The 20824-nt window shown below is 40.3% G+C and overlaps 1 protein-coding gene across 1 annotated transcript; it reads left to right on the top strand.

Moving 5' to 3' along the window:
* The first annotated feature begins 4482 nt into the window (after positions 1-4482).
* ctsl.1 (cathepsin L.1) lies at positions 4483-20016 on the top strand. The gene is made up of 8 exons (XM_034159666.1): positions 4483-4515; positions 6985-7085; positions 9920-10062; positions 10182-10379; positions 10460-10651; positions 12519-12684; positions 12775-12880; positions 19468-20016. Exons 2-8 carry the CDS (start codon positions 6986-6988, stop codon positions 19565-19567), a joined length of 1005 nt encoding a protein of 334 aa, XP_034015557.1. The 5' UTR covers positions 4483-4515; position 6985; the 3' UTR covers positions 19568-20016.
* Positions 20017-20824: the final 808 nt, after the last annotated feature.

The following is a 20824-nucleotide window of genomic DNA, read 5'->3' as shown; positions in this document are numbered from 1 at the left end:
CCGCTCTTTTGACACAAAGCCATTCTAGCAATACCCAACGATCCTGCGACAAGACCTATTACCAAAAACATCCAGTTGTCCTTTTGGTCACTGGTTAGCTTCCAAATCTCACAGCCATACAGCAAGACAGGCAACACCAGTCTTGCTTGAAGGTCCAGACTTGGACCTTCGTTCTCCTGCACGGTGTCGGTGTCACCAAACACCTCTATCCAGTGTCTTCCAGTCTCCATAAAATCTTCCCAGACATCACTTAATATCAAAGGCTGAGGACCCAGAGGCATGGATGTCACTCTCCAGGTCAGTGAATGTCTCCACAAGTTCAACACTTTCACACAGAGAAAGATGTGTCTGATGTCAGTCCTTGAATGCCTGGAACATGATCTTGATTCAAGACAATCACCAATCACAGGCAGGCTGATTCCTCACTTTGCTTCTCAAGGACTTTAATTCAGGTATCTATTGATTCTGCAAAGATCACCGCATCATCTGTAAAGTCAGTAAACCTCTTACAATCAAAAAAGGTACCCTTAAAGAAGTTCCGCAATAATTTCCACCACCCAGTTCATGCAAGCAGTGAACAGTATAGAAGCCAGAACATCCCTGAGGAACGCTAGTTTTCACTGAGAAAAAATCAGATATGTTGCTCCCACTTACAGCACTTACTCCTATTACGCATACAGTAATATCCGTGGCGCTCTGAGGGCAGCACCACGCCCCTCATTTGGCAGCTCTGACCACATCTCTTTGTTCCTGTACCCAGCTTACAGACAGAGACTTAAACAATCGAATCCTGTCACCAGACAGGTGCAGCTATGGTCACCAGAGGTTGAGAGCACTTTGCAGGACTGATTTGCTAAAACAGACTGGGATGTGTTTAGAACCGCGGCCATCCAGGAGGATTCTTCTGTTAGCGTAGTAGAATATGCTGAGTATGTATCTGGGTATATCAGCACCTGTGTTGAGAACATCATACCCACCATACAAGTCAAGAAGTTCCCCAACCAGAAGCCCTGGATTAATACCGAGGTACTGCGCTTACTGCGTGCTCGCACTGCTGCATTTAAATCTGGCAACGAGGCTGAGCGCAAAGCCGCACAATATAGACTGAAGAAGGCCATAAGAGCGGCCAAGAGGCAGCATAGAGAGAAGACAGAGAACTTCTACTCCAATGCTGACCCCAGGAGGATGTGGCAAGGTCTGAACCACATCTCAGACTTCAGAACCGGCTCCAGGACCACCACCATCAGCTCTTCAGACAGCCTCCTGGAAGACCTCAATGTGTTCTACTCACGCTTTGAGAGCTCCACCTCCACCTGTACCACATCCATAGATCATACACACACTTCGGCTGCCCAACCTCCCTCCTCCCCTCTCGTTATCACACCAGCCCAGGTACACAGAGCACTGAGGAGTATTCGGCTCCGGAAAGCTGTTGGCCCGGATAACATACCTGGTCGTGCCCTCAGAGCGTGTGCCAACGAGCTGACTGACGTTCTTACCTCCATCTTCAACCTTTCCCTCAGTCAATGCACTGTTCCCACCTGCTACAAGACCACCACCATCATCCCCCTCCCCAAGAAGAACCCCCCATCTTGCCTGAATGACTATAGGCCAGTGGCACTCACTCCAATCATTATGAAGTGTTTCGAGAGAGTGGTACTGTCATACATTCAGGGCTGCATACCGGACATCACAGACCCCCTGCAGTACGCTTACAGGCACAACAGGTCAACTTCGGATGCCATTGCCGCCGCCCTGCACGCCTCCCTCTCCCACCTGGAAAATAAAGACTCTTACATCAGAGTACTTTTCATTGACTACAGCTCTGCTTTCAACACGGTCATCCCTCACAAACTCACCTACAAATTGTCTGCCCTTGGACTCCACTCCACCCTCTGTGACTGGCTTCTGGACTTTCTGACTGGCAGACTACAGTCTGTCAAGATTGGGAATAAGACCTCAGCCAGCATCACCACCAACATCGGTACCCCGCAGGGCTGCGTCCTCAGCCCTATTCTCTACACCCTCTTCACCTACGACTGTGCCGCCTCTCACCCCGACAACACCATCATAAAGTTTGCTGACGACACTGCTGTGATTGGACGCATCACCGGCGGAGACGAAGCAGCTTACAGGAGGGAGGTGGAAGGCCTGGTGACATGGTGTGGAGTCAACAACCTCACCCTGAACACAGATAAAACCAAGGAAATGATAGTGGACATGAGGAGGGAGAGGAAACCTCATCAGCCACTGTCTATCCAAGGCCGCAAGGTGGAGAGAGTGAGCAGCTTTAAATATCTGGGGGTCCACATCAGTAGTGACCTCACTTGGACACTTAACACCACACAGGTGGTAAAGAAGGCTCAGCAGCGGCTGTACGTCCTGAGGAGGCTGAGGAAATTTGGCATGACACCCAAGATTCTCAGCAACTTCTACAGCTGCATCATTGAGTCCATTCTCACCACCGCGATTACTGCGTGGTATGGCAGCTCAACGGTGAATGACCGCAAACGCCTGCAGAAAGTAGTGAAGACCGCATCAAAGATCACGAGGACGCCACTACCATCTCTGCAGAGCATCTACCATCGGAGAGTCCACAATAGAGCTGCCGCCATCATAAAAGACCCTACACATCCCCAATACGGACTGTTCACACTGCTGCCTTCAGGACGGAGGTTCAGGAGTGTAAAATGCAAAACCACCCGCTTCAAAAACTCTTTCTACCCCACTGCCATCAGACTGCTGAATGCTGCTAAGGACTGAGCAGACCCCCTGGGGTCACTTCACACTGTTACTGCACCTTACTGTTACTTTACTGTTAACTGTTAATACTTGAATCTTGCTATTTGCACATTATTTCATTTCACTTCATACTGTAACTGCACCTTTATTGTTACTTTACTTTTTAATGCTTAATGCTTTTTTTTTTTTTTTTTTTTTTTAATGCCTATTTTGACTATTATTATAGACACCCGGTGAGAGCAGCAAAGAAGAGAATTTCATTGCGCAGGGAAATACTTTTCTTACTGTACATATGACAATAAACCTTTTGAACCTTGAACCTCCTGTGTATAGGCTGGCTCTGATGTCCTGTGATGTCTTGAGGATCCCACAAATTCCCTAGAAATTGAAATAATTTTCATGAATTAAAAACATTAAAACTTTGGCATTTCTCAGAAATACAAAATTCAATTTCCTGGCATGTACAGTATATGTTTGCTGTCATGTTCCTGGTAATGATGGAAAGGTAACATTTTCAGAACAAACAACTTACAGGAAAACCCACAACAGGATGTGTGTGTGTGTGTGTGTGTGTGTGTGTGTGTGTGTGTGTGTGTGTGTGTGTGTGTGTGTGTGTGTGTGTGTGTGTGTGTGTGTGTTGATGTGGAGACAGAAAGGAAGAGCAACTGTAAACAACTTGAACAACTGCAAATGGCAACGATCATGAATCATAACTGAAAATTTTTTGAAGCAAGTGTGCACTGGTGTGCATGAATCCATGATTATTATTAACTGGTGCTAACACAACATGTCAAAAACTCGTTGATTGGCATATAATAAAAAGTAATCATCCTAATCAGTTTGAGGCATAACAACAACAATAAAAAGAAAGAAAGAAAGAAAGAAATTGTATGTTCACAGAAAGTCATGCAATTAGGTCTCACAACCTGACTTGAAATACTCCTGCTGATGATGGTGGAGTATAATTTGAAGATGACATTGTACATTTTCAATGTAAAATGAAATAAAATTTAAAAAAATGTTATTAAATTTCCTCATCCTAATTTTATATGTGCATATCACTTAAAATGCTTCCTGTATTTCTTAGATGCCACCAGCCTTAATTCCAATGTCATATTATTTAGTGGGAGAAGGTGAAGGTAAAACAGGTGGGTGCCTGGGCGGGAACAAATGTGCATATGTCATTTTGTTGGCATGAAAATCTTTTTCTGGAAATCTCTGAAAGCAAAAATCAGAGACTGAGGAGGGAAAAAAAAATCTGTGGTGGGTACAGGTAACTGAAAAGTTAAAAGTTAGCTGTGATAACACTCAACTGATAAACTGCTAACAAATTAACCTGCTAAAATGTTTGGTTTGCCACTGAAAAAATCTTTGCAGGAGTTTCTCACACAAAGGCATTGCAGTGAGCACGAAACAGAATTTATTTGAACAACAAAGTGTCTGACTGAGATGAACAGCCAACTTTATGTTTTTGTTGCTTCTCTTAAATTCTGATTTTCTGACAGTGTCTTCAATATTTCCACCTTGTGATTCATTGCACTGCTGAGTTCAGAACATGTTTTTTCCAATTTCAGCAATGCAAGCAAAACCGTGTAATGCAGACGTCTCATGACTGAATCATTCAATGATTGACATGTTCCCTTTCTGGTTTTTACAAGAAGCTGACAGCCACCTGACTACACGTAAAACAGAACTGCCTTCAGCAGTATAAGAGTGATCCCCAGGCATGATCCCGCTGTCACCTTCAACTCACCTGCAGTGACAAATACCCAGGTGAGTACACATGTGCTTGTATACACACACACACACACACACATATATATATATATATATATATATATATATATATATATATATATATATATATATATATATATATATATATATATATACACACACACACAACATATGAGCTTCCTGCAGGTGCCTTGCAATTATGACAGACAAGAAAGACTAAAAACTTTTCCATGCAGGAGAAACTGCTAACGCAGCAGATAATAGAATATTTACAGGGGAATCTTTCAAATGGTGAAACAAGCACCAAATTTGGCCCAAATACTTCTTAGACATTACTCTTTTGGAAAAAAAATGACTGGCACTTGAATTTTCAATAGGCAGCCAGGTAGGAGTGAGTTTAAGAATTAAAAGATGCTTAAATCATATTGAACACTATACCACATTACTTGTCTGATCATACGTATTCCTAAAAGGTGCAGTTTGGACTATCTATGACTGAATGTTTTGGAGTTATGGAGTAAAAACAGCAAGAATGGTGACAAAAGTCAATTTAAGTTTGTGCAGGGGTCAAAAGTTAAAACTTCTCCAATTTGGTAAAAAGTAGTGCAAATTAATGGTTGAGCTAATAGGATTAATAAATGGAATTGTTTTTGGCTGTGTTGAATGCTTGGTCTGCAAAGTAAAGGTCAAACAAGGACGACGTCCATTGCATTTTGTTATGATCTGAGCAGAGTCGGAGTCAAATGGAACCCCAATATGCAGGCAGCAAGGACACAAATTTGTGTTGCAAAACCACCGTGATTTAATAATCCAAAAGGGTGCACATAATCTAAATAACCAGGAGCAGGGAAGTGAAAGCAAAATAAATAGTCCAACAAAAATACAGGGCGGTAATCTAACGGGATGTTCGAGGTAAACACAAAATCATGGATAAACAAACAATGGAGGTAAAACACAAGATACTTAGAGGAAGCAAAAATGGGTGAGACCAGTGTAACAAGAGAACACATGAGATGACGTATCACTTCATCAAACACCTGGCCACTGAACAGTGAAAAAGGTGCGTGTCTTATAAACAAACTGAACTAATTGACAGCAGGTGCAATAGTCAATGAGAACAGAACAACAAAGACATGTGACAACTCAAAGTACACAAGAAGAATGAAAAACTAAAACAGACAGACATCAGACAGTAAGTGGAAATAAAACATAACACTGAAACATAAACGAAGACATATCACCAAAAGACACAGCAGGTAACACAATGCAAAAAACACTGAGGAACTCAAGAGTAAGTGCAACCCTGGCAAAACTGACATGGCTTTTTAACAGCTAATTTAACGGTAGCTCTTCTAACTATAGTTAGCTTATTTTTGTTATTTACAATTTTATTTTACATGGGGTAGCTCTTTAATGATTCTTCATTTTATGGGTTCTTTAATAGACATCAACATAAAGCACCTAGTTTGAGGTTTCCATTTGATAGCATATAAATGCTGTATTTTATCTTCCTATAGTAAGCTAGCAGGGTTTACTTTAGATAGATACCAATACATATTACATCATAGCTTCTGTTTCTATAATATAATAACAATAAGATAGCTATAATTTAATTTTACTACTAGTCTACAAACTAGGTATACATATACTACAATCTTCTCCTATAGTAATATTTAGGTTTTAGAAGCTAACTCCTGTAATAGTATATATATATATATATATATATATATATATACACACACACCATATTTCTTGTATATATTGTTTATTACCCTTATTATTCAAATACTTATATACATGATCTCTATTTTCTTATGATATGTCTTATGAAATATTATTATGATATGTCCATTTTTTTGAGTTGCTTGGGTGGGTAGGGAGAGTTCCCATGGGATAAAAAAGCTTTTCCCTGGTTCTCAAGACCAGGCACCTAAGTGGCTCTACTCTACTCTATTCTACTCTTCTATTCTACTCTTCCTTTTTTAGATATTTAGATATACCTTAGTATACACTAGCATAGTTCTACCTTAGAACTGAAATATATTATAGAAGACATACCTTACTCAATTTTCATGAGACTCCAAATAATCAGGAAGGCAATCAAAACACAGACTGCAACACAAATGAGCCAAACTATGCCTTTTTGTAATCTTTGTGATCACACAAATAATGTGGTATAGTTTTCAGTATGATTGAAGTATCTTTTAATTTTGACCCCTGTGTTATTCTTCAATTGACCCCCTACCTGGCTGCATATTGAAAATTCAAGTGGCCAATTGTTTTTTTCAAAAGAGTAATGTCTTAGGAGTATGTGTGCAAATTTTGGTGCATGTTTCACTAAGCAGCTGAAACAAAGTGAGGAAAAAATTCCTGACCCAGTGATGGCAGCGCACATGATCTTTAGTGTCATGAGGAGATATGTTAATGATGTGGTCAGGTACAACTCTGGGAATTTCCTGCGAGTCACGGTGAAGTTGTATTCATTTGTGCTTGTCTGTCACTCAGCATGAAGCTGCTGCTGGTTGCTGTCACTCTTCTGGCTGTGGCCAACTGTGCCAGCATGTCTCTAGAAGACCTGGAGTTCCACGCTTGGAAACTTGAGTTTGGTGAGAGAATGTATTATGAGAATATTGGGCCTCATTCACTAATATGTTTGCAAAATCACTCCAGAACAAAAACAAATGTTTTTTGACATCAAAATGACTGCAAAAAAACAAAACAAAACTATAGTGCATCTGGAAAATATTCATAGTGCTTCACTTTTTCCACATTTTGTTATGTTACAACCTTATTCCAAAATGGATGAAATTAATTTTTTCTCAAAATTATACCCACAAAACCCCATAATGACAATGTGAAAAAAGCTATTTTTATTTTTTTTTTATTTTTGCTAATTTATATATATAAAAAAAACTAATAAATCATATGTACATAAGTATTCACAGCCTTTGACTTGAAGCTCAAAATTGAGCTCAGGTGCATCCTGTTTCCACTGATCATCCTTGAGATGTTTCTACAGCTTAATCAGAATCCACCTGGGGTGAATTCAATTGATTAGACATGATTTAGAAACTCACACACCTGTCTACATATAAGGTCCCACAGTTGACAGTGCATGTCAGAGCACAAACCAAGCATGAAGTCAAAGGAATTGTCTGTAGACCTCAGAGACAGGATTGTTGTGAGGAACAAATCTGGGGAAGGGTACAGAAACATTTTTGCTGCTGTGAAGGCCCTAATGAGAACAGTGGCCTCCATCATCAATAAATGGAAGATGTTTGGATCCACCAGGACTCTTCCTAGAAGAACCTTAGTAAGGGAGGTGACCAAGAACCCGATGGTCACTCTGTCAACGCTCCATCATCCCTCTGGGAGAGAGGAGAACCTTCCAGATTTACAACCATCTCTGCAGCAATCCACCAGGCCTGTATGGTAGAGTGGCCAGACAGAAGCCACTTCTTAGTAAAAGGCACATGGCAGCCCACCGTAAGTTTGCCAAAAGGCACTTGAAGGACTCTCAGACCATGAAAAACAAAATTCTCTGGTCTGATGAGATAAAGATTGAACCCTTTGGCGTGAATGCAAGCATCATGTTTGGAGGAAACCAAACATGAAGCATGGTGGTGGCAGCATCACACTGTGGGGATGTTTTTCAGCAGCAAGAACTGGGAGACTAGTCAGTATTGAGGGAAAGATGAATGCAGCAATGTACAGAGACATCCTGGATGAAAACCTGTTTCAGAGCGCTCTTGACATCAGACTGGGGTGATGGTTCATCTTTCAGTAGGACAATGACCCTAAGCACACAATCAAGATATCAAAGGAGTGACTTCAGGACAACTCTGTGAATGTCCTTGAGTGGTCCAACCAGAGCCCAGACCTGAATCTGATTGAACATTTCTGGAGAGATCTGAAAATGGCTGTGCGCCGATGCTCCCCATTCAACCTGGTGGAGCTGCAAAGAGGAATGGACAAAACTGCCCAAAGATAGGTGCACCAAGCATGTGGCATCATATTCAAGAAGACTTGCGGTTGTATTTGCTGCCACAGGTGCATCAACAAACTATTGAATTAAGGGTGTGAATACCTATACCGTCATGTGATTTGTTAGTTTTTTATTTTTAATAAACTTGCAAAAAAAAAAAAAAATTCCAATTTTTTTTTCATGTTGTCATTATGGGGTGTTGTGAGTAGAAGTGAGTCGAAAAAAATGAATTTACTCCATAACAAAATTTGGAAAAAGTGAAGCGCTGTGAATACTTTCCGGATGCGCTGTACTTGCAGACTAGAATAGAAATTTAATTTGCTTTATTTTTAGGAAATAAAAGTACATATACAAACATATATATCTTACTGTTGTTGAGGATAACACAAAACAAAACAGGTGCTTAATTACACTGTGGTCCTCAAAAAAACAGGAGGATGAAACAGAGGCTGACAGCAATCATCATTAAGTGAGATTTATTCAGGAACCAAGAACCCGTACCCAGAGGTCATTTATTTCATAATTGTTCAGATGATATTTGCAAGTCCTTCTCTACTCGAATTAGCAAGTACAATTCAATCAGAACATTATTTAAATGAAAATTATATATAATTTCTACTTTAATTTATACTATATAATTTCATATACCCAGCGTGCCCTTTAATATGTTCACAATTAAAAATAAAATTAAAATCATCCTCAGATGTGGAATGTAAATGCACTACAAACTGTATGAAGTCATCAATCAATTACAGGCCAATAACCTATTTAACGAAAGCCAAAACTCTTATGTTGCAATATGAATTTTCTCAAACAAACTCAACTGATTTGGGTAAAGATTTTAATTATGACATTAAATGATGAGGATTAAAGGGAGTCAGTTTCATAGTTAATACATTTAGTCAATGCATTAGTGAATTTCATTAGTTAATTTTCTGGTAATTATATTCAGTTATAGAATTACATTTTTAATAAAGCTGTTAAAACGCTGAGTAGAGGATTCATATACTGTACATTTAGTTAATGGATGTGTTCCAATATCTTCTATGACAACTCCCAGATTTGTGGAACAAATGTGAATATGTGCGGTTTAAGCACAGGTTTTGTGCATACACATTGTGAATGAGACCTGTTGTCTGTAACGGGGTTCTGCTATGGCCATCATGTTGTACAGCTGGGGCCAGGTTCATAAGTATTGGGACAGTGGTGCACTTTTACTAATTTTACCTCTGCGCACCATCAGAATGGAGTTAAAATGAAACAATCAAGATGTGCTGTAATGTAGATTTTAATCTTTAATTTAAGATGTTTCACATAAATATTGCATTTCCACATTATCGCTTACAGGGGGAACATGGAGGGGAAAATGGTCAAATATTCATGGACCTGCCTTATTTATTGGTAGAATTGAAGTGGTTGTTATTGATTCTTTAATTTTTCTGTTTTGATTCAAAGGAAAGACCTACAGCTCGCCGTCAGAGGAGGCACACCGCAGGGGGATCTGGCTTCAAAATCGCAAAGTGGTGCTGATGCACAACATCATGGCCGATCAGGGGACCAAGTCCTACCGCCTCGGCATGACTGTGTTTGCTGACTTGGTATGCACAACTAAAAAACAAAAAACAAAACAAAACAAAACAAAAACAACAACAACAAAAAAGAAAGCAGTTATGTTGTGAAGATAAATTACTAAGACTAGACTTTGCACTCTAACTAGGAAAACCACGAGTACCGACACCTGATTTCTCTGGGTTGCCTGGGCTCCTTCAACAGTTCTCTGCCACGACACGGCTCCAGCTTCCTCCATTCAGTTGCACTTCATGAACTGCCCCAAACTGTTGACTGGAGGGACAAGGGCTACGTTACCCCTGTCAAAGATCAGAAGCAGTGTGGCTCCTGCTGGGCATTCAGTGCTGTATGTTCAACTTTCCTCTATTCATATGCAGAGCTACAAACACACAAATGTTTACATCTGACATCTCTTCCATCTTCAAGGCTGGGTCACTGGAGGGGCAGAACTTCAGGAAGACCGGCACGCTGGTGTCCCTGAGTGAGCAGCAGCTGGTGGACTGCTCCAGAAGCTTTGGTAACATGGGCTGCATGGGAGGCCTGATGGACCAGACCTTTGACTACATCAAAGCCAACGGAGGGATCGACACTGAGGACTCCTACCCTTATGAGGCCAAGGTAGGCAGAATGCAGCTTAGGAAAAACAACATTCTTCACTTGGAATTAGGGATGGAATGACGAGTCATAATAGTTAGACTAGCTAACATCTGACTAGTCGACTATTTTTTATTAATAGACTAGTCGAAAGCCCTTTATTGAGCTCATTTAACCCTTAAAATAATAGACCTGCTGGAGCTGCCACCACTCCCTTAACTCAATGAAGAAAGCGTGTGAACGCACACACGTGTGTGTGTGTGTGTGTGTGTGTGTGTGCGAATGAAGGTATTGTCTTCTTGTTTATGCTGTTTTTTTTGTGTTTGTGAGTTTGTGCTTATATTTGTTAATAGAAATGTCACATTTGAGTTTCACCATGAAGATTCATAATTATTCATTCAATGTCAGATTCAGTCACCGACTAGTTGATGACTAATGGTACCCGACTAGTTGACTAATGATTTTCATCCCAATCGTACTCTGAATGTATGTCATAGTATCAATCCTAAGCATGGGTGTAGGCAGAATTTCTAAATTCAAGAGTGGGGGGGGGGGTGTGTGTGTGTGCATTGTCCATTTAATAATAATAATGATGATAATAACAACAGTAATGATAATAATAATAATAATAATAATAATAATAAAAGTATTTTTCATCTTTATTTATTTTTCGTTTGTAAATTATTTTTGTAAAGGTTGTCGCTAAGAGTAGAAATGCTACTAGTAACCATTTTGAAACTGCAGCGCGCGTGCAGCTCAAATTAACTTGGACATAATAATTTGTGCAAATTTGGTTAAATAACTGCCAAACTGAATCACATTTCAAAACAAAAACACAGCTTGTGTATTTTGCAATGTTTGTGTTGTCAGAAATTTACAAGTGCAAATGCAGACGTTTCAATTTAAATTGGAATGTTGAAATGCAGTCACTGATACAGTCTGATTAAAATAGAAATTCTCTTTCTTGTGGTCTCAAAACAGTGGGTTTGTAGTCAAATTAAATACCTTAAAGATGTTACCCCCCCCCCCCCCCCAAAAAAAAAACCCCAATATTTAATTTTAATTAAATTTAATTTTTTATGTTTGTTCAGGCAGGTTTGTTTGTACGTAAGTTGGTGAAATCTTTACCAGGAAAGCACCATTTGCAAAATCACACATTTGAACCAGCCAATCACAACCCAGTATGTAAATGATCAAGAAGATCAACAAAGTCAGTGGGCAGGACCTGATGCATGGGAAGTACAGAATATGAATATTCATGCTTCATAAATTGGGCTGTTTCGTGCACATAGCTCAGTTAATTTACATATAATTTATTCTCTTGGTTAAAAGAAATCTTTTGCATTCTTTAGAATGCACATATAAGAAAACATTACTCGAATTCCCTCAAGGTGGTGGTAGTCAGTATTTTAAATGGTTTTAAAGAGTGCAAAAAAGATGGTCCTCTGTGCAATGAATGTTTGTTGCCATCATGTTGTTATAATGTGCCCCACTCCAAAAAAGATTTTTGAAACAATTGTTAACAGATTTTAAGCAAGCTAAGGTAAGTCATCAGGAGTTTTAAAAACACATTTTAAGATTTGTGGCCACTTCATTGTCACTGTGGTGGTACATCCTTAAAGCAACCCAACGGCCTGTTTCTGCACCTGTCACTTTAAATGGGAAAGAGCTGCAGCTTGTCACACCCTCTGTCCACCTGTCATATATCACAGAAGTACTAAATGAGCTATGTCAGGCCTAAAATTTGCTTATAGTCTGATAATTTCATTCCTGTACAGAATTTTGGTGGAACTTTGAGAATGTGGTGTTATCCAAGGTGCATATAGTGCTTGTGCCAGTTTGTTTGGAGATTAAATTCTTGTGAGTAGTAAATAAATATTCCATTCATTAGGATGGACACTGCCGATTCAACCCTGCAACCATTGGCGCCAAATGTACCGGCTACGTGGATGTGAAAACAGGTGATGAAAATGCTCTGCAGGAGGCCGTGGCCACAATTGGTCCCGTGTCTGTGGCCATCGATGCTTCTCATATATCCTTCCAGCTCTACAAGTCAGGTGAAGACTTTTATATTTGATTCTGCTGAGGAAATATTCTAATCAAGTACTTGATGATAGTACCAACACAGTCTGCTTTTGTGCATCAAGGAGTGTATGATGAGCCAGAGTGCAGCAGCTCAGATCTGGATCATGGTGTCCTGGCTGTGGGATATGGTTCCAACAGTGGAAATGACTACTGGCTGGTCAAGAACAGGTGAACATCAACATCTTTTATTCCATCCATTTTTTATTTATAGGTGATTTTCAAGTCAGATGTATGCCTATTTTCATTTGTCACAATTATAGGTACTAAATGGTTAATATTACATATCATTTCAATAAGTTAATACAAGTCTACAGGTGCCTTAAAAACAGATGTTTGCAAACAAAACACTCACATGGAGGTGATGCTTCCTAAAAATGTTTGTAGGTCTTTAAGAAACCATCTGTTTCTGCTCCTGCCGCTTTAAATCGAAAGGAGTTTCCTCTTGCCACGCCCCCTTTCCAAACTTACAGGGGCCATCTTTCCATAATGTTTCTGCACTGTCATGGAATTAACTGTGCAAGTTCTTGCCAATCACATAATGCAAGTTGTAGCTTTTATAATTATTCCATATGCTTTGGTATGCAAGCATGAAGAAAAATAACTGTTCCCTTATTAAGGACCCCTTAACACATAACATGATTGAAGCCGACTGGCGCATGAAGGAGGAATCATATGCCACTCATGACAAACTGGAGCTGCTTCGAACGCCTCATACAGCAGTCACCACAATCATTCAGGCACGGCACATGCACTCTACATTCTCGTGCCGCTTGCGGCAGAAACCCATTAGAATGGTGTGCAAAAAGAGGTTGCACTGTCATCTGATCGTGTTCACAGCATTCGCACAGCATGTTGAACGCAGGTCGGACATATACTGCGCCGCGGCTGAGGAGCTGAACGAAAACATCGGACATGTCTCACTGTAGCCGGATGGCGCAAGCGAGGCAGCCTTCACACCTGCAGCCAAATGTTGATAAACCCCGGACGAATGGCCATTCAACCCACTCTCGGCCCGAGTTTGCCAAAGTCCAGGTGCCACCCACGAACATCCAACACCACTTGCTTGGCAATTAGAAAACGCGGGGCGATTCGTGCAGCTGGTGTTGCTCCCCCCCACCCCACGATTCAACATTGTCAGGTGCGCAGCATGCATCTGGATGACTGTAGTGTCCAACTGGAACAGATGACCACTGTGTACTCGCAACTCAGGTGGTGAACACATGTTCTGCCATCAACAACATGAATAACACTCCATGCAATGCACATGTGTGGGTGGGCTCTCATGCTCTCATGACATGCTGATAATTATATACAGAAAAAATCACATGGCGACTGGCCAGCCACGTCTGAGCGTGCACGCCACAGTGTGTACTTTGTTATTAGCTGGCCAGCCAGGCTAACGAACCTTCCACCACGTAAATTGTACTCCACATGACAGTCAGAAAGAGTGGAAAATAAATACAACATTGGGAAAGGTGTGAACTCATTCATGTCTGATCATTTTGCTCACAATGCTGTGGACACACGGCACCTCTCAGCTGATCACCCGCCAGTGATTCATCTGCCAGCTGGAAGTGACAGCAGCTCAGTGCACATGACGTGTTTCATTAAAAACACAGAACAGAGCCACGACAAATAAATAAATACATACGACAATAACTACATACATAATTACATAACAAATACATAAAATATATAATCACATATCAAAGGAACAGAGAGTGACACTTTGTTCTGTGAGCTGATTGAAAAGGTGGGCGTGTCCATGCCAGAATTCTGTGGACTCTCAAGTCACAGCTGGAGAGTATATGTATAAGTATAAAACCTGACAACATTCCACTGTGAGGCGCGTGCATGGACATGCTGTTCTCACGTGGAAATACATAAAAACACATATCGCCTTTGCAACGGGCAGGAGCGACCGCGTGAGTGCGCACATCGGCAGGCTATCCCATGTGAACAGCTCTGTGTGATCATGTGTACACTCAGGTGGCAATCTAAATCCCACGTCCACCATGTCAGCTATGTTAGTTTTGTGTCCTTCGGTACACCACTCGCTGGACATGTGGCGCTGGCTGGACATGCGGTGCCAGCAGATGTGGACATGATAAAAAGGCACTGCTTCATTCAGGTCATTTCATGACTGGATGTCTATGACCATGGGTCATATACAGAGGAACAGAAGGATCATATTTGTATTGTCCACTTGATAAGATGGATTAAATACTAGAAATTGCAGTGTTTTTTTGGTGTGTGGTTCCCCCCCCCACACAGCAGCTGCACAATGTGGTGTCACACGTTCCAGGTGCTTGGACTGAGTTTGTGCGCACGCACGAGCATGCACGAAACCATCGCCACGGTAATGTTCACGCCTGTCCCAACATGTGTCCCTCCCGACAGCAGGTGGAATGTTTCGCGGTTCCCCGTTTCGTTTTTTGTTCACTGTTTTTCGGCGGGTTCCTGCTTCTTTCGCTCAACTTTGTGTTATGTGTGAAGGGCCCATAAAAATTGCTCTGCTTGTAAGATTTCTCAAAATGTCCAATGGCTATTATTATATCTATTTGTTGTGCGCTTTATTTGTGAAGTTTCTGTTTCAAGTTACAGTACCCTACTGGCAAATTACTTAAAGAACATATCTCACTCCAGTCAACACTATCTTTATAAAATTCAATACCAGATTATCAATAATTTCTTTCAACCCCCGAGAATTCTGCTGATTTCTTTCTGCTGATTTTTTCTGATCTGGATATCAACGTTATGTATTTTCTTTTCATTGATAATAAGCAACAAGCACTAACTGTTACACAGCTATTATCACACACCCTCAAGTTTCAATTTCCTCTGCCAGAGTAATCCCTTAAGTGATGGAAGGGGAAACTGCTAGATAAACTTTTCCCATGGGGGTTGAGAATTTTTGCTCCCTGGTCCCTATCCTCCTCTGATATCAAACAGATTAGTAGACTTGTAAATACCCATGTAGACACACAATTACACTTGTCTGGTTTGTAAAAACATGTTTGTATGTATAAGCTGAGAAATAAAGGGAGCTTCTCCTTCCTGTTGCAAATACTGTAAAGGTGCAAATATTCGTGTGGGATTTTTTATGCGAATTTCGCGAGTTAAACAAGGTTGCCAAATTAAATGCCGCTATTTTAATACATAACGTACATATACGTACATATCCATAATGTAAACGCAAATATTAATACCGCTAAATACGAGGTCTGTTAGAAAACTATCCGACCTTTTTATTTTTTGCAAAAACTATATGGATTTGAATTATGTGCACTTGCATCAGCCAAGCTTGAACCTTCGTGCGCATGCGTGAGTTTTTTCACGCCTGTCAGTTGCGTCATTCGCAACCGACAGACAGCTATAAAGTTTGCATTAATGTTATCTTGGTTCTTCCTGGGTGGTTCTTATGGCAACTGATCCAGTCCCAAGCAAGGACTATTTGTATATAAAAATGTATTTCCTAAAATGATACATTTTGGGTTTCAAATGAAATTTATGTAGCTTTTTACCCCTCGAAATCCTCAAAAAGCTTCTGCTTCGTTGGCTTCGCCCCCCTGAGCCCCCACGAGGGCGTTGCCCCTCGACCCCACCGGGGGCCCTGTGGCCCACTGGACCCCCAATTCAAGGATTTGAACCCCCCCTTTCACATTCCTATATACGGCCCTGCAGTTGATAAAAGTAAAATAAGCCAGAGTGCATCTGAAAAATGCAGGTTCACAGCCATAACGATCCAGCATCAATATGTAACCTTTGGAACTGACTTTTAGGTGCCTGAAGGTCACTTTGCCTGTCAGTTACTGTACGTCCACGTCATGCTTACTTCATGAGTTACACCTGTACACACAGTCAGTCCGGGCTGCATTTTATCTACAAATGTGATATGGCTTTAATTTGGCTTTTAAGTAAAATTCTTGTATATTATTGTATTTATCTCTTTGTAACCCATAGTGTCTGAAAAAAACTCATAAAATACATCTAAATAAGATTGAATAATCACAAGGCAGTAATAAATACATAAATACATACCATCAAAGGGGCGTCACTGATTTTACTCCTGCTGTGTTTTTCGCTGCCATTTGTCCGTCCACAACAAACAGTCCACAGCAGGTAAACACCTACACTGATAATATAAAGGGCTGGAGCTGGTCTATGCCACGGTTCTCCCATTAAGGTCCAACAGCGATTTCCGTTATCGCTCGCTGCCACTTTCTCTACAGCTCTCCGTGGTCACACTTATAAACACGGATGCAGCTTCCTCAGCAAGACTCACCAGCTCCCAGTAGCTTAGCACAGTTTAACTTAATATGGTGTGATGTGGCACAAACCACAAACATGGCTGGTTCCACACTTTTGGGGGAGGTAACATGCTTTCGCTTGGCCACATGAATGGAAAGGATAAAATCTGTCGTTAGATCTTTTTTTTTAACTATTTCCCACACATAATCCAGTTTATCCATCTTAATATCTGAAGTCTGTCTGGGAGGCTCTTAAAAAACAACAAAACAAAATGCTTCGGCTTTCCTCCTCAATTTCTTAATGACGAGTATTGCTGCTGCATCCTACCTAAACAAACCTGTTCACCATTTCAACATATTGACTGTGCATTCCCATGAAAAACACTTAATTTCAGCTGTAAGAAATTTCTCTTTTCTTGCTCAGTTTCAATACACCAACCGCACTGGCTCTGAGGGCGGTTCCAAAGATGACGTCACTGAAATCGACCATTATTGCAGACTATCAAATCAGACCGTTTAACAGCAGCACATCAAATCAAGCTAAATTCCCCATGTTTATGGATTCATTTCTCAGGACATATGGCACCAAAAATAAAACACCACACCAATATTTTCATAATTCTTTATTTATTTAGAATAGCCATCTCATTTGACATTTCATTTACCAGTGATATGCACTTTAAGTTGACCAATGCAATCAGTGGATAGCAGAGTGCACTGTGGCGCGCACACAGTTAGTGCACTTGACTTCCAAAGAAGATATCCTTGGATCAGTGCCAGCCTTGCCCTATTCTCCTTGTACAGCTGGATTTGCAATAGAAAAGACAAATCAGTGTGTGGATGTGAAACTCCTGTTCTGATCCTGAGAAAAATATAAGAAAGATGAAATTACATTGAAATTACACTGTTTCCTGTTATTATTATTTTTTAACAGAATTAGTCTGGCAACCACACCTGCTTCCTGTAATGTAACAGTGCAGCAGTAATGTAATCTTTTTACTGTAATAAATTGCTGTATGTTACAGTAAAATAACAGTACATTGTTGTAACCCTGCAGGCAACTCCAGCTGTTAGTAGTTTATTGTAAATTAAAACATAAATTTGTTCCAGTGAATGTGTCATAGACACATGACATTTTCTTTCATGTTTTTATAAGAAATTATGTAACCCCAGTTGCAAATACCCCCCCCCAAGGAAAAACCCCTGAAACCGCCACTGTTAATCTGACACTTTTTAATGGCCTCTTAGGGTCCGGTCCCACTAGTGTTTAGGAAGATTTGCGTATGGATTGCGCACAAAATTGGTTCATATTCGCTAAACATCCGCAATATCCATGAAACATGCTTGTATGAGTCGGCCAACATCCGCACACGTCCGCAAGTATCCGTTGCCAGGATTTTTGAGCTGTACAAAATTTTGGCTGCGGATGACATCCGCCTTACATACACAATCTATGCGCTGTATATCCGCCGTTATCCGCTGATATCCGCAACTGACAGGGTTTTGTGGCTCGGCAGCGGACTGGGACAGTGTGTAAAATGGATATATAGCATGCCTATCTTGTCCACATCATGGATTAAAATAAGTTGTAGCGAATGCATACAGATTGGCCACAGATAAAGCGTTTGTATTACGTCTGCTTTGCATCTGATTTGTGGACATTCTGCGAATGCATAACAAAGACGTCACGTAAACCCAAGCACTATGTGGCAGAAATCGACATACCTGCCAGTCAGTGCCAGTCCAGCTGTGGAAACGTACAGATGTAGGTATGAATCCCCACAGATGGAATAGCTGCTGCCATCCAACAACATACTGTAAATCCCCAGCTGCAGAGAAGTGATCTGTGGACCTCGGTTCTCTTTCAGAACTCTTATTTAACACAGAAGGAGGAAGGGAAGAGTTGCTGTTACAGCCGCAACACACTGACTCTCTAAAAAAAAACACCGTCTCACAACTCGAGCGGCTTCCCATCTCCCGCTCCCCAAACTCATGAACAGTTAACCCTGACATGAGAACATGAACATCAAGTCTGTGATCAACTTGTCCGAGTCCAGCAATTGCTCCAAAGACTGTGGTGTTGGTGTGAATAGTGATGCCAAAAGGCCCGAGTGCACTTCTTTTACGATCGCAATGCAGATGCCGCACACGTGTTGCGTGTGCGCGGCATCTGCATCCGTAATACTGCCCTGATAATCGCAATGCGTCCAATCCATTTCCTCAATACATGCGTTATACATCCATAATTGTTCATCATATATTCACATTATTAATACATTCGTAATTCATACTGGGACATTTGTCATTTTTGGCCATTTTTGTTGCGGATGACAAGGAACGCTTGTAATTTGTGTACTCAATTCATGCGCAATTAATCCTCTCCCCAGTGGGACCGGGCCTTTACTGCAGGACAAACAACAACAACAAAATGTTTTCTTGACACATGGTTTAAGATGTTCTATTTACAAAAGTTGAATGATTGCAATAATTTGTACTTTTCTCCAGCTGGGGTCTAGACTGGGGGGAAAAAGGATACATCATGATGTCAAGAAACAAGCACAATCAGTGTGGCATTGCTACTGCTGCCAGCTATCCCCTGGTCTGAGAAGGTGAGAAGCAACGCATAATGTGCCCATCCCTCCATTTTCCCATTGTTCTTCCTTTTCTTAATAAAATGTCTGTTTCATGATCAAAACCTGCAAAAAACAAACCTGTAAGTGCAGTTATGTCTGCGTGCACACTCTGCAGTGTATTGTCCATTAACTTGCTATTGTTTTCTGTTATTTTGACTCACTTTTGGGGGTTGGCTGTCATAAATTGCGAACGGTTGATTTTAAATTAACTGTTGCATGTAGTTCAGTCTTTTATGTTTTGATTTCACTGTTATTTGTCGATATGTTTATGTTTAATTGTAAAAGCACTTTGAAATGTATAAGCTGCACCAGAAAGTGCTGTGAAAATAAAGTTTATTATCAAGATTCCAAATGAGGAACTGGAACAAGCGCTGCAGACGTACTGAGTGATTGATGTGTAACTAATAAAAGTGTTGAATGAGTGAATGTTTCTTTCATAGCAAAAGAAAACTCTCCCTTTGGGATTGTGTCATCAGAAAAACCTCCACAGAAATCACACAAAATGAACTTTGAAAGAAAAATATCTTATATTTTGACCAGTAATAACAATTTCAGCAGTTTTTGGTAGTTATGTATTAATAATAAGACTAAGGATAACATAATGATAACTTTATTTGTATAGTAATTGTAGTAAAATTGAAAGTGCTTTTATATATAGTAGTGCTCAAAGGTTTACATACCCTGGCAGAATTTTTTTTTTTTTTTGCCTATTTTTCAGAGAATATGAGGGTGATTCTTAGACTACGGGCACTTATTATATCCTTTGATCATATTGTATGAAAAACAGAAAAAAGGGGAAATTTCACACTTTTATAGTTATCTTTACAATGAAAGTGTGTTAAGAAATTTGTTCTAGTAGTCTATGATGACTTTTTCACCTTTTTCAGCATCATTATATGCAAATATTGCCGTTTTGTGCTTGTACACCCAGACTTTTGATCTTCAGTGATAAAAATGAATGGTGAAACGTTTTTTCTAATGTTTTAAAATATCTCTGAATAAAATATCAGTAAAATAATCAAAACATAATTGGGGTATTCAATGTCATACAACTGTTGTGATTTTTTTAAACAAAATGTAGTTGTCCCACACTATTGCCGTAATTTCCACCACAACACTGTAATGTCCCTTTAACAGTTTGTATGAAAGATTGTTTGGGTAGTTTCTATGGAGATAAACAGTGACATCAGAGCACATGTATATAGCGCCAAATCACAACAAACAGTTGC

This window comes from Thalassophryne amazonica, chromosome 19 (assembly GCF_902500255.1).
Source record: "Thalassophryne amazonica chromosome 19, fThaAma1.1, whole genome shotgun sequence".
Classification (NCBI taxonomy): Eukaryota; Metazoa; Chordata; class Actinopteri; order Batrachoidiformes; family Batrachoididae; genus Thalassophryne; species Thalassophryne amazonica.
This window is presented reverse-complemented; position numbering and strand designations above follow the sequence as displayed.

Coding starts and splice junctions, on each gene's coding strand:
- ctsl.1 (XM_034159666.1), top strand. CDS start 6,986: ATGAAGCTGCTGCTGGTTGCTGTCACTCTTCTGGCTGTGGCCAACTGT. Junction 7,086..9,919: donor CGCTTGGAAACTTGAGTTTG/GTGAGAGAATGT, acceptor TTTGATTCAAAG/GAAAGACCTACAGCTCGCCG. Junction 10,063..10,181: donor TGACTGTGTTTGCTGACTTG/GTATGCACAACT, acceptor CACTCTAACTAG/GAAAACCACGAGTACCGACA.